General features: G+C 30.3%; 2 protein-coding genes across 2 annotated transcripts; both read left to right on the forward strand.

The window, feature by feature from the left end:
* The first annotated feature begins 524 nt into the window (after window positions 1–524).
* LOC21392968 (homogentisate solanesyltransferase, chloroplastic) lies at window positions 525–4,045 on the forward strand. The gene is made up of 10 exons (XM_024166251.1): window positions 525–788; window positions 1,068–1,192; window positions 1,333–1,479; window positions 1,873–2,101; window positions 2,566–2,639; window positions 2,861–2,953; window positions 3,104–3,221; window positions 3,685–3,747; window positions 3,845–3,877; window positions 3,971–4,045. The coding sequence occupies exons 1-10, from the start codon at window positions 525–527 to the stop codon at window positions 4,043–4,045; spliced, it is 1,221 nt and encodes a 406-aa protein (XP_024022019.1).
* A 1,554-nt stretch (window positions 4,046–5,599) lies between these two features.
* On the forward strand, window positions 5,600–10,102 carry LOC112091786 (homogentisate solanesyltransferase, chloroplastic-like). Its single transcript, XM_024166252.1, has 8 exons — window positions 5,600–5,854; window positions 6,148–6,272; window positions 7,644–7,790; window positions 8,262–8,490; window positions 9,283–9,356; window positions 9,578–9,670; window positions 9,815–9,932; window positions 10,073–10,102. Exons 1-8 carry the CDS (start codon window positions 5,600–5,602, stop codon window positions 10,100–10,102), a joined length of 1,071 nt encoding a protein of 356 aa, XP_024022020.1.
* The last annotated feature ends 3,569 nt before the right edge of the window (window positions 10,103–13,671 follow it).

A 13,671-nucleotide genomic window follows, 5' to 3' on the forward strand; every position in this document is an offset into this window, starting at 1 on the left:
TTTTAAAAAAAAATTTCCGGCTAGTAATTGTCTAAAAAATAAAAAGTACGACCATTAATAATTAAGAAAATGATCAAAAAATGACAATTAGCCTAATTTCTAATTGCCCCCCAAAACAGACATATATGTATGTGAATAAATATGTATATAATATGACATATTGGTCATGATGATACCTTATTAATTGATTTATTGTACATAAAAGGGATATCAGCCGTCCAAAGCCTCATGCTATAATACTTCCACTAACAGCTCAATTACCAAGACCACATCATCTAGCCATATTGAAACTATCACGGGCGGCTGCGCAATTACCTTCGAAACAAGTATAATATAATAGATGCACCCAACAAGTGATAAGAACTAAATTATCAAGAGATAGGACAAGTGGAATGATAATAATAGAAGAAAATTATCAAGTTAATAAATTTTTCATCAAGCTCTTGAAGCATTTGGTTTACATTTTTCACTCTTTTAATTTCTTCCCTTTGCTTTTCCTTGTTTTGCTTCTATCACGTGCGTTCATGGAGATCTCAATCTCTAACTCTAATTCATTTGGAGGGCCATCCAATATTATTGCTCGACCTTGCATGGCCTATTTCCGTGGCAATAATAGGTTAAGTTTGATACCAATTATTAGTCCCACAACCAAAAATATATTCAAATCCTCAAACTTTCCTTCAAAATGCTCATCAACCAAGGATTTGATCAAGCCAGTGAGGATCAATGGCCAAAGCAGGTTCTCAATATCCTTATCATACAATCAACATAATCCCAGTCCTATCCAGGTATATATTATTTTATCTTTTAATTTCCCAATACAAGCAAGCATATTTTATATTTAAGTACTTGTTTTAGTCATGGATAATGCAAAAAAAAATTTAATATTGAAGTAAATGTGGGACCCACAAACAAAATTTTCATTAGTAGTTAAATAAAAATGTGCCATATTAAGTAGTACTCTTGCGATTTGATAATCATGTGCCTTGATTAGTTTGCGCAACATGGTTTTTCTATTCAACTTAATTATATATAATAAAGTGCAACAAATTTGGTGATATCTATAGGATTGCTCTCAAGCTCAATATTCTGCTAGTTCCGATTCAGCACTCGCCAAAACCTCACGTTTTGGATCCGCTTGCTATAAATTCCTGAGGCCCTACGCAGTACAGCAAGCAATTATATCGGCCATGTAAGTAAACTTTTACAAGAAAATAGTGAGACTCAAAAAAAAAAAAAAAAAAAAAAACAAGGGACGTTCCCAGTGAAAGAAAAGTTTTTATATGTAGTTCATATGTATAATGTATATATGTTGTCTCTTTTCCTGTGCAGTTGCTTGTTCGCAAGAGTGTTAGTTGAGAATCCACAGTTTTTTAAATGGCCTTTGATGTTTAAGACATTTCCTGGACTAGTTACTATAATACTAGCGCACGCTTATTATATTGGCCTCAATCAGATTTATGATGCCGATATTGATAGGTATGCTTTCAATGTGTGCATATGTATATCTATATATATATATATATATGTATATCTTAATATTCTTTTCATACTGAAGAAAAAGAAAACCAACCTTTCCAAAAAATTAATAAAAAATAAGAGAAATACTAAAAAGTTTGCTTCTGCCTTCGAGCAACGTCCTTAATTTCCAAAAGAAATACTAAAAAGATGCATGTAATTATGATTGTTTTCATAACGTGCACCTTCGCTAATTTCTCAAATGGTGATTTTCTAAACCTTCTTACGAGCAAAAGTAATTTTATTTTGAAGTTAAAACAACGGGTTTTCATTTTGAATTTTCTTTTCTTTTCCTTTGATGAATTCCTAACAAAAGCAATTTAAGCTTGTTTTGTCTTTATGTTCTTTTTTCAGGGTGAACAAACCTTATTTACCTATACCAACAGGAGAACTTTCAGATAGACAAGCATGGTTTTTAGTAATATTTTATTTACTTTCTGGCTTATTGATCATGTGGTTGATGAATGCCGACCTAATCACTCTGTCGCTCTATTGCCTCGGTCTTTTTTTTGGCACCTTCTATTCAGCTCCTCCCTTTAGATTCAAGAGATATTCCCTTGCAACATCAATTTTCCTTCCGTTGGTAATATTATTATTTTCTTGTCATGATCCCTCTCAATCTTGTAATTAAATTATGTTTTCATATAAGTTCTCGGGTACTCTTTAGAAATTCAGTGGTGCTCTAAAAATTAAAAAATTTCTTTACATAAATATTTCGAAAACCATTAATGTATCTGCCTTCAAGTTTGTCAAGTTGAAAGTTTAATCGCATCAAATTTCTGTATGGTCATGCCACTACAGGAAAAACAATTTTATGAAAGTTGAGATTGTCATTTTCACATCCACATACCACGCGTAGAGTACTGTAACATCGTTCTTCCATTTTGTGTCGTTCTAATTTGTATATAACGTTCTCAATTAAAGTTCTCATCCCACACACACACACACAGATATATACATATATACATACACATATATATATATATATATTATATAAAAGATTGTTTGGCATTGTACATCTGATCATAACAAAAGCAAATTATGCAGACGACGGGCGCCATTCACAATGTCGGTATTCTATACGCTACCAGAGCTTCCATTGGACTTCCCTTTTGGTGGAGGTATGTACGTAGCAGTTTTATAAAACCAAAAATCTTTTGTTTATTTTTATTGTCTTGCTCTTTGTTCTTGAAATTAGATTTTGAGATGTAATTTAATTTCTTAAACAATAAGGATTTCGCACGTAGAACTTTGAGATTGAGTAGATGAATGATTGCAAAAACTTAACGACCATTAGTTTTTCCTAAAAAATATCTTGTTTTGCTTTTGATTTGCTCTGCAGCCCCCCAATTGTTTTTATCACTACCTTTGTGACACTGTTTTTCGTGGTCATTAGCATCACGAAAGATCTCACCGATGTTGAAGGAGACATGAAGTAAGTTTCTTTGTGTACTTTTTATATGTATCATCACATCTATTGAACCAAGTCTAAAAGCTTTCCATTTCGTTTACCCTCTAGATATCCGGGGGAAAAAAGTTTCGGTCTTTAGCAATCATTTAAAAATTTACTCAACAATGTTTATAGGCATAACATACAAACATTTGCGGCAATATTCGGACTTAGAAAGATTGCATTCTTCTGCACTGGGATACTACTGGTAAATTATATGGGTGCCATAGCGGCTGCCATTTACTTGCCTCAGGTAATTATTAGACCTTCTTCTTGAAATTTTACTTACAAAACTTTTTGAGAGATATATTTTCATAACATCTTAGACTTTTTTGAAATACGTACTTTTTCCTTTCATTTTAATGTCCATTTTTTTGTAGTTTTTATATCCCCAATTTACTCTTACTAAGTACAGTACAATCATAGATCTACCTATGTAAATAATTAATTTACCGTGACATAAAACAAAAGAGATATTTTTACAGACAGTTTTTAAAGGGTTAACTAATTCATCGCAGTTTCCTTTTCCATCTTTTATTTTTTATTTTTTTATTTTTCCAATCCATCCTTATTTATGTGTAGAATAAGAACTACAATTATTATTGATATAGTGGCCGGTTAATAATCCCTTTGAATCCACTTGTTACAAAAATACACATAAAAAATGGAGAGAAAAAAGAAACTGATAAACAGGTTCCTTCTATTTCTTGTTACAGGTTTTTAAGCGCTACTTAATGTTACCGGCACATTCAATCTTTCCGTTGTGGTTACTTTTTCAGGTTCGTCATACATAATTTCCACAAAATAAACGAAATTAATAAAACAAAACAAATTAAAACTATTACAACTCCTTTTCTTGTGTCCTTAATTCATCAGGTTCGGAAGTTGGATAAAGAAAACTATAGCAAGGTAACTAATATGCAGGTTCATATCAAGTACATTTTTGTCCTAGTGCGTACATATTGACCATTATTTATACCTGGACTTTCTCGATATATGCAGGAAGCATGCGCGAATTTCTTTCAATTCCTTTGGAAGCTTCTTAACTTGGAGTATCTCCTATTTCCATTCATATAGTGAATTAGTGCAATTAACTATCGTTTTCCTTTATACTCGAGTGGAGATCGAGGGAGAGAAAAAATCGAGTTAACGTGTGTAATATTATTTTTAAAGGCATTTTTGTTTTTTTTCTCTTTTCCTTTTTCCTAGGAATAAAGATGTCTAAACAATAGGACCAGGAATTTCTTCCAAGTTGAAGAATAAACATTTGTAGTTTGGCCCAGTAAAAATCTGATATATTATGTCTTGTCTCCATGAAAAATCTGAACCTATATATAATATTATATGCCTTGTCTCCTCACTCTAACATTTGTAGTTAATATTGTTTCAATGCTGTTTTCTTCAATCTGATACCGAGGTGGTTCTGAGGTGGAGTTTTTGTCTTGGTACATGATATATAATGATATATACAATAAATAATTCTGATACAAGTACAAGTTTGGGATCGATGTGGAGTGTAATATCGTAAATAGTAACGAAAAAATGCCCATTCAAAGATCTGTCTCATTAGATTAATTTAGAATTCAAATGAAATTATAAATTATAACATGAAATATACAGACCATAAGATTCTCTATATATGTGTTGGTTTTTCACTTTTCTATGAAAGGTCCAATCAAAGAGGGTGGTATTGTAGTTTCCATGAATATTTGTTCATATAAACTAACAATTAAAATGGGAAGTTTATAATTAATTACCCCATTTTATTCCTAAACTAACAATCTGTCTATCCTATTATTATGTTAATGATGAGTTGCTACCGTATGCGTTCAACTGGAATAATAAATTCAAGGCAGGCACAAAACTCCCAAGATCTTTTGAGAAATTCTTCATTTGTTCATGAAAATGAAATTCATATGGAGATAGATTGATGATTTAATGCCAAACTCTCTAGCTTTTCCATTAATTTACATAACTGAAAATGAATTTGTGAGTAGTTTTGTAGCTTTTCCATTAATTTACCATTTTTTCTCTTTAATTTGTATGTATCTACTTTTTTATAAAATTGTTTCTCGACGGTTTTGTGGAAATGGAATTCCATAATCCCTACCACTTTAAACGTCTTTTTCTACCAATATGCGTTGTCGATCTAGCAGTATTGTTTAATGTTCCTTTTGTGGTACTGCAGGTGAATAATATTATTGACAGTTAAGGACATGAAATGAAAGTAATGTATATGTGTGTTTGTATGTATGTGTGTATGATCGTGCCTTAATTATTAATTGATTTTTCCATTCTTGTACCTTGTACCTTGTATATGAAAGGAATATTAGCCGTCCGAAGCCTATAGTATAATACTATAATACTATAATACTATGTCCGAAGCCTATATGCTATAATACTTCCACATACTCAATTACAAGGCAACGTCATCTAGCTAGCCATGAAATTAACTATCAAAGGGCGGCTTCACAATCGCCTTCAAACAAATGCATTAGTTGTCAACATTTTCCTTTCTCTTTCTTCCCTTTTTCCTTGTTTTGCTTCTAATTCACGTACATATGGAGCTCTCTATCTTTAACTCTTCATTTTGTTCTCTTTTTTCCTTTTTTTTTTTGTTTCTTCACGTACATGGAGCTCTCAATCCCTCGCTCTTCATGTGCAGTGCCATCTACCATCCCTCAACGTCTCAAGTCCTCCTCTTGTAATGACAATAGGTTGAAACTGATTAAGCCCACCACAGCTAAAAATAATGTCAAATCGTCCAACGTCTTTCCTTCAAAACGCCCCACCAATAAATCGAATCTAATACCAGCAAGGCTTGGCAAAAGCAGGTTCTCCAAGTCTTTATTGTACTGCCAATTGCATGAGCGCAACTCCATCGAGGTATGATTCGCGCGGTTTTGAACTTGTTTGATTTGAACCGAAAATTTTGAACCTATTTGTAATTTCATATGTTGACGTTTAAGTTTTACTATTGGAAATAATACAAATCATGTGAAAAAATTGTTATACATCGTCATGTGAATACTATGATATGTATCAATGTATTCAGTACTAGTAGTTAAATTAACGTCTCATAAATACTACTCTTGTAATTTCCTACATTGTCTTTTTTATTTGTTCCAATTGGTTTTTCTATTCAATTTATGATAAAGTGAAACAAATTAATGTGGTAGGTACGTGCTGAAGTTGAATCTGGTGGTGATTCCGATTCAGTGTTTGCCAAAATCTCACGTTTTGGATCTACTTATTATAAATTCATGAGGCCCTACGGAATGCTATACGCAATTATATCGGCCACGTAAGTAAACTTTTGTGGGAAAAATATAGAGAAAGAGGTGGGAAAATAATGGTTAACAGCAACGCAAGAAATAAGCTTCTCCTTCTCGCAAACCCAGTTGGGCATTAGTAAAATAAATTTTATTGACATATAACAAATTAGTTGTAGAGAATATAGTTTTTTCTGTTCAATTTCATTAAAAATGATGATGATCATAATGATGATGCTACGATATATCTTTATGATAAGGAATAAATTTTTATTTTATTACCAAAAAAATTATAGTGTTGATGCTCTTGTTCGTTGATTATTATAGAGTTCTGTTTTTTCAATTCGTTAACAATGTTGATGATGATGATCATAATCATAATGATCTTTTTGATAATGAGAAATATTTATAATCTTATATCTCAGAATATCATAACGGGCCGATTTTACGCTCCCGTTCGTTGAGTTTTGTTGTTCTATTTCATTAATAACGATGATGATAATAACTGTAACAATTTTCAAAATGATGAATATATTCAAAATCTTATTTTCTTTTCATGAAGATGCGATCTTTATGAATATATAATTTTATAATCTTATTTTTTGTTTGTCATAGTTATTTTTTAGGGGAATGATCATCATCATTATTACCGGAATTGAACAACAAAAAAATGTACAATAAACAACAAACAAGAGCATGAAGATCGCAACTGTAAAATAATGACTTTATGATAATGAAATAAGACTATAAGTTAATCACTACCATAGAAATTATATAATTATGATGATTATGATGATTATCATTATTAATTTAAATTAAACAACAAAACTCTATAATAATTTAGCGAATTTAAAATTGCAACTTATGAAAATGTAGAATTATAAATTTGCTCATTATCATAAAAGATTGTAACGTTATGATTATATATGAACATTATAGTTAATGAAATAATTATATAAAAAAATACTCAAAATATGTGTGTATATATATATATATATGAAAGGGATGCAGCAAGTATCACAAGTCATATAATTTCCAAAATAGATATATCTGTAATATTATGGTGTAAAGTGGATATTTTTAAACCCAAGGTTTCTAAAATAGACATTTTATATAATTATTTTTAGATATTTATGACTTAATTAGTAGTTTTTTTTTAATGGAATATTATCATGTGTTGATATATTTAAATATTACACTAAATAATAATATAAATTTTTTGTTTGCCAAAAAACTCTTTTCTTGTAGTGAGTTCAAAAGGTAATAACTGCACGAGTACGCATTGAACTTTCTGCATTATTTTTATTTACAAGCACATCTCACGCTACGTACAAAAGAGTTTCCGGGTCTTTGAAAGAGCTAACTAACTAAAATATATTTGTTGTCTCTTTCTTCGTGGGCAGTTGTTTGTTTGCAAGAGTATTCATCGAGGATCCACGGCTATTTACATGGTCTGTGTTGTTTAAGGCATTCTGTGGTCTAATTGCGTGCATTTTTGCGGGTGCTTATGTTAATGGCATCAATCAGATCTATGATATCGATATTGACAGGTATGCTGATGCAAACATGTGATTGTAATTTCAAGACTGCGATTGACTTATGATCACATCATGTCATTATACTATATTTTAGCAATGCAGTGTTGTTGATTTTTTTTTTTTTTTGGTACTATTAGTTATAAGTTATTGTGACCAAAAACATAGAATTTAGTTAATACGTTCAACATTCATAATATAAAAAAATATAAGCCTATATTCCAACAATGTAATTAAAAAAACAATATAAGCCAACAATGTATACAATTATTTATTTGAATCCATGCATTCAATATATTATAAAAAAAAAAAATAGTACATGACCAATATAAGCATTCACAAATATGTGAATATGTGGTCATAGTCATCAAGATGTGGCCTTTACTAGAATGAATTCATATTAAGTTTTCACAGTACACGTGAATAAATAGTACATGACCAATATAAGCATTTTAGCTTATTCTTATCTTTATGTTCTATTTTCAGGGTGAACAAGGCTTATTTATCTATACCAGCAGGAGATCTTTCTCTTACACAAGCATGGTTCTTAGTAATGTTTGATCTAGCGGCTAGCGTATTGATTTTGCGGTTCATGAAGCCCGATCTAATCACTACTAGTCTCGCATTTCTTTTTTTGTTCTTGGGCACCTTCTATTCTGCTCCTCCTTTTAGATTCAAGAGATCTTCTATTGCGACAATTATTGTGCTTCCTTTGGTAATATCATTTTCTTCTCATCCTCTATATCTTATAATGAAATTTTGTTTTGGTTTACAAAAAAAAACATTGAGTCATAGGAAACTTAGTGGTCTCATCTAAAAATTTAAAAATGGCTACTATAATTTATTTTCATTTAATTTGGAAAACATTATTGTCTTGTAGTTGCATTCAAGTTTTCAAGTTGGAACAAATTTAGATAAAATTTGATCATGCATCAAACTTGTATATTATCAGTGAACACTTTATAATTTTAAGGTTTTTTTTTTTTTTTTTTTTTTTTTTTTTGATATGGTGCTGTTACTCCTAATATTTAAAAAAAAAAAAAAAAAAAAAAAAAAAAAAAAAAAAGCACATAAGAATTTGAACTCTTATACACCACACATCTACGCACCTAACCACTCGAGTTAGCTTCAAGAGCATAAATGAAGTACTTCATTTTAGAAGCATGAGAAACACATTAGTGTCAGGAAGTCATTGTCCTGATAATACAGTCAGTGCTAACATATTGAACTGGAGTTTTGCTTGCGTTGTAGTTGTTGTTGTTGTTTTTTTTTTGTTTTTTTTTGTTTTTTTTTTGCATTTCGACAGCATGCATGTCCTTTATTAGGTTTAGTATATTGAGGTGTTCAGCATATTTGAGGAGGAGTACTTTGTGAAGTTTTAGTGTGTTATAATTTCTATTCAAGGCATTGTAATTTTATAAAGAGGAAATTAGCACGTGTTGCTTGTTATACCTTTACCTAAGATTAAAAAATATATATATATTTGATACAAAAGCAAATTATGCAGGCCTCATGTGTCATTCACAATGTCGGTATTCTTTACACTACTAGAGCTTCCCTTGGACTTCCATTTTTATGGAGGTATGTAATAACAGTTTTATAAAACCAGTAACTAAATTTCTGTTTACTTTTCTTTTCTTGCACTGTCCAAATTATGTGACGACGTATTATCTTAAAAGATTAACAATCTTAGAGAACTTTCACTATAAGTCCATAAAACAAACAAAAACTTTATATTAATATTGTTTTTTTTTTTTTTTTGCTCTAAATATATCATTAGGTGATTTCAATTTGCTCTGCAGCCCCCCAGTTGTTTTTATCACTACTTTTGGGACATTGTTTTCAATGGTCCTAAGCATCACAAAGGATATCGTAGATGTTAAAGGTGACATGAAGTAAGTTGTTTTTTTTATGCGTCATTTCATTTATTAAACTCAGAATCTCAAATCTTCCATTTTGATCAATATCCCTTTGATCTATAAAAAAATTTGCTTAGCTTTTATCTTTAACATGTTTTTACATAAATATTCAATTTACAGGTTTAACATACGAACATTTGCAGCAATATTCGGATCTAGAAACATTGCATTTGTTGGCACTGTACTGTTATTGGTAAATTACACTGGTGCTATAGTGGCAGGAATTTACATGCCTCGGGTATTTAATTATTTATCCTAAACACTTACTTATATAAGTTTTTTAAGAACTAGTAACATACATATTTCACATATTAGACATTTCAAACAGTGTGTTTCCATTTCGCTTTTCGGTGAGTGCAAGTTTTTTACATTTTGCAGTTTAATTGTTACTACGAGGTAAATTATTGATTTACTTGAAGTAAATCTCCAGTTCACTCTCAATAGATCGGATACAATCATAAACTTTTATTACCCGATCGGGTATAATACAAACAAGGGAAATAGTAGAAAATAGGCCAATATAAAAAGTTTAAGAAAGTATATAGGCCAATTTTTAATTATAAAAATTAATAGGCCATAACTTGTCAAGTTATGGTTCATAATCAGATAAGTTATAGACAAACTTGTCAAGTTATGGTTCAAAGCCAGACAAGTTATAAACAATTATGGACAATAACTTGTCAAGTTATGGTTCATAACCAGACAAGTTATAGACGAAAACAGTAATTTAGCCTATTTATTAACTTATGTAAACTATTAGCTTATTAATTTTAATTCATCTCATGTCTTGGCCTATTTTCCTCTTTCTCCCTACAAACAAACAGACAAAAAAAAATAAAAAATTTGCAGACAACTTTCAAAAGTTTTTTTCCCCATTTTGTTGTCTTTTTATTTTAATCAATATTCCTTAACGATCTATGAACAAGCTCTTTTTATTTCTTACTCACAGGCCTTCAAGTGTTACTTAATGTTGCCCGCGCATGCAATATTTGGATTGTTGTTGCTTTTCCAGGTTTGTCATTAATAATTCCAGAAAAAAATAAAATTAAAATTAAAACTCTTACGACGCCTTTTCTTTTGCCCTTTCAGGTTAGAAAGTTGGACAAAGAAAATTATACCAAGGTAATATATACATATATATACATTATATTTATATGTAGGTTCTAGTTAAGTACAAATTGTGCCAGTGAATATTCAGTTATTGATACTGATTTCAACTTTCACTTTATACAGGAAGCAAGTGAAAATTTCTATCAATTTCTTTGGAAGCTTCGTATCTTGGAATTTTTCTTATTTCCTTTCATATAGCAAAATCAACTAACATTTAGAATTGGGAATTTTATGATTGACCCCATTTTATTCCTAAACTAATTAACAATTTGTTTATCCTGTTAATGATGAGTTGCTACCACATTTTGCGCTTACACGTTTTCTAACATGATCATGCGATTCAGAGCCGATTAGAATAATTTTTCAAGGCACAAAATTGACTCCCTCTTTTGAGAAATTCATTTTCTCATGAAAAATTAAATTCATTTGGAGATGATAATCTAACGTTAAACGCTCTAGCTTTTCCATCAATTTACATGGCTGCAATTGAATCCGCAGAATGTTTTTTTTTTTAATAAAAATTATTATCCACATAAGAATGGTAGTACATCCTCAGCAGATACCTCTCTAAGCATTAATTAGAAGATAATTATGGTTTCTTTTGAGAAATTTGTTTCTTTACACAAATCAAAGCACGAACTTTCAAAAACTTTGCACGCGGCATATGAAACTGATGCAGAGGTTTGACCACTTTCTAACCAAAATTCGAATAAGAATGTCTTCTTTCTGTAAAATCTGAATGATCCTTGTGTTGATCTCGTAATATCTAACATGATGACATTGAAACTGAAAGCTACATTTTATGACATCCCCGAATCATAATAGTAGTAGTAGTAGTACTAAATAATAATAATAATAATAATAATAATAATAATAATAATAATAATAATAATAATAACAATAATAATAATAATAATAACAATAATAATAATAATAATAATAATAATAATAATAATAATGATAATAATAATAATAATTTACATTTTGGCATCAAAGAATTAGTTAAAAAAACAAGAAGAGTTACACTTACAGTGCATGATAATCACATAACAGAACAAGTATGAAGCGTAACATCTTTCTTAAGATTCTTCATGATGAACAAATGGTGATAAACTACAATTGGCATCGGGGACTATTTTGACTTTAAGTAAAACTTTATGAAAAGAACTCTTGAAACTCCCATAAAGAGAGACTATTGTGACTCATACATGAAGAGACTAATGAACTCTCAAAGTGAGAGACTCAAATCAATAAATATAAGAAAAAACTGAACAAAAACCAGATTAAAGGTAACCATACATCAAGTCACGACAAGAAATTATAATAACATTCAAATAATAACTTAAAAAGAATTAGCAGCACATCACAATCAATCCATAATGAATAATTAAACATTAATACAAATAGAGATATAGATTATAGAAAGTAGAAAGTGATACAATCATAATATCGAAGATGGGGAGACATAAGAAATACTGTAAAAAACCGACTCAAAATGATTAAACAAAGAATAAGATCAAATCAAAAGAATAATAACAATTATTCTCGCAAAACTTAAAATATTTCACACTAGTTCAACAAAAAATATTGATTAGAATCAAATACTTGATAGTTCTCACATTAATTATTACAAATACCAGATCGACAAGAGATCTGGTAAACTTTGATAGACATAAAGTAAGCAAATTAATCATCATTCAATCAAATGTACAAAGAACTTGAAAATGATCCCCTAGATGGACGTAAGCAAATTTACTGTTCAATTTTTAGTATTCTAATTAGTGTCTGACCAATTAAATCATACCACATCATTTCATGATAAATACAAAAAAGTAAGTTAAAAGGCAATCTAAATTCTTTACATGATGTGGCATGATTAGATTGGTTGGATATCAATTAAGACATTAAAATTGGCCCACAAAGAACTTGAAAAACATAAAAATAAAAATAAAAATGCTTCATATAACTCCCTTGATAAAAAACAAAAAACAAATGAATGAAAGCAAAAAAAAAATCCCTTGATGTTGATAAAATTGTCGTGTACGTGTAGCACTTAATTTCATAATAAAGAATTAGGCAAGTCAGTAACTGCATGTGTATTGAAGATCTCACACGATCGATCTAGTGCATGTGTGTTGAAGATCTCACACGATCTAGCGTATCAGATTATATAAATATATATATATATAAATATTTCATAAGTAAACGATATATATTGATAATTTGGATTTGCATTATTATTATGTTGAACTGTTCAAGCCCAGATTCCAAATTTCCAATTCCCCTTTCAAGTTGTTCAAGCCCATTAATTCTTTTAGCTCACCTCCATTAATTCTTTTGCTCTTACTTAGTATGTACGTTGATAGTGTCTGAAGATTGGTCAGCTGACTCAATCCGTGTGGCATATGAGTCAATCCACTGCACGTATCAATTTCAAGATGTCTGAGATTGACTAGCTTCTTCAAGTCTCTAGGCAATTCTCGTAGGCCAGAGCAACCATTCAATCATAGCGTCTGCAGATTCACTAGATTGGTAATCAAATTGGGTAGCATCTCGATATCGTCGTTACCAGATCTAGATATCTGAAATGCTTAAAACTGCCTATAGACTTTGGTAGTATTGTAATCCCCGAACAATTCAAATCTAAAGTGCGTGTGAACTTGAAATTTGATCTTAGTGCATCAGAAGTTGACTTTCCCCAATTGTTATTCCAAGATTGATCAAGCAAAAGAACTGTCCGAATCTTACGTGCTTGAACCAATGAAGAAGAAATTTTCTTTGGGGAGTTAATATTGAAATCAAAGGAAACATGACGAGTATCCTTACCAATATTGCCTCCGGAGTTCAAACTTACAGTAGCGCTTTCT

This window comes from Morus notabilis, unplaced genomic scaffold (genome assembly GCF_000414095.1).
Source record: "Morus notabilis unplaced genomic scaffold, ASM41409v2 Scaffold1404, whole genome shotgun sequence".
In the NCBI taxonomy this organism is placed as follows: domain Eukaryota; kingdom Viridiplantae; phylum Streptophyta; class Magnoliopsida; order Rosales; family Moraceae; genus Morus; species Morus notabilis.

Bases quoted from the DNA above. Each gene is read 5' to 3' on its own strand.
- LOC21392968 (XM_024166251.1), top strand. From the start codon at position 525: ATGGAGATCTCAATCTCTAACTCTAATTCATTTGGAGGGCCATCCAAT. The intron at 2,640-2,860 runs GTATGTACGTAG...TTTGCTCTGCAG, and splicing joins GGACTTCCCTTTTGGTGGAG to CCCCCCAATTGTTTTTATCA. The intron at 2,954-3,103 runs GTAAGTTTCTTT...CAATGTTTATAG, and splicing joins GATGTTGAAGGAGACATGAA to GCATAACATACAAACATTTG.
- LOC112091786 (XM_024166252.1), top strand. From the start codon at position 5,600: ATGGAGCTCTCAATCCCTCGCTCTTCATGTGCAGTGCCATCTACCATC. The intron at 8,491-9,282 runs GTAATATCATTT...CAAATTATGCAG, and splicing joins CAATTATTGTGCTTCCTTTG to GCCTCATGTGTCATTCACAA. The intron at 9,933-10,072 runs GTATTTAATTAT...TACATTTTGCAG, and splicing joins CAGGAATTTACATGCCTCGG to TTTAATTGTTACTACGAGGT.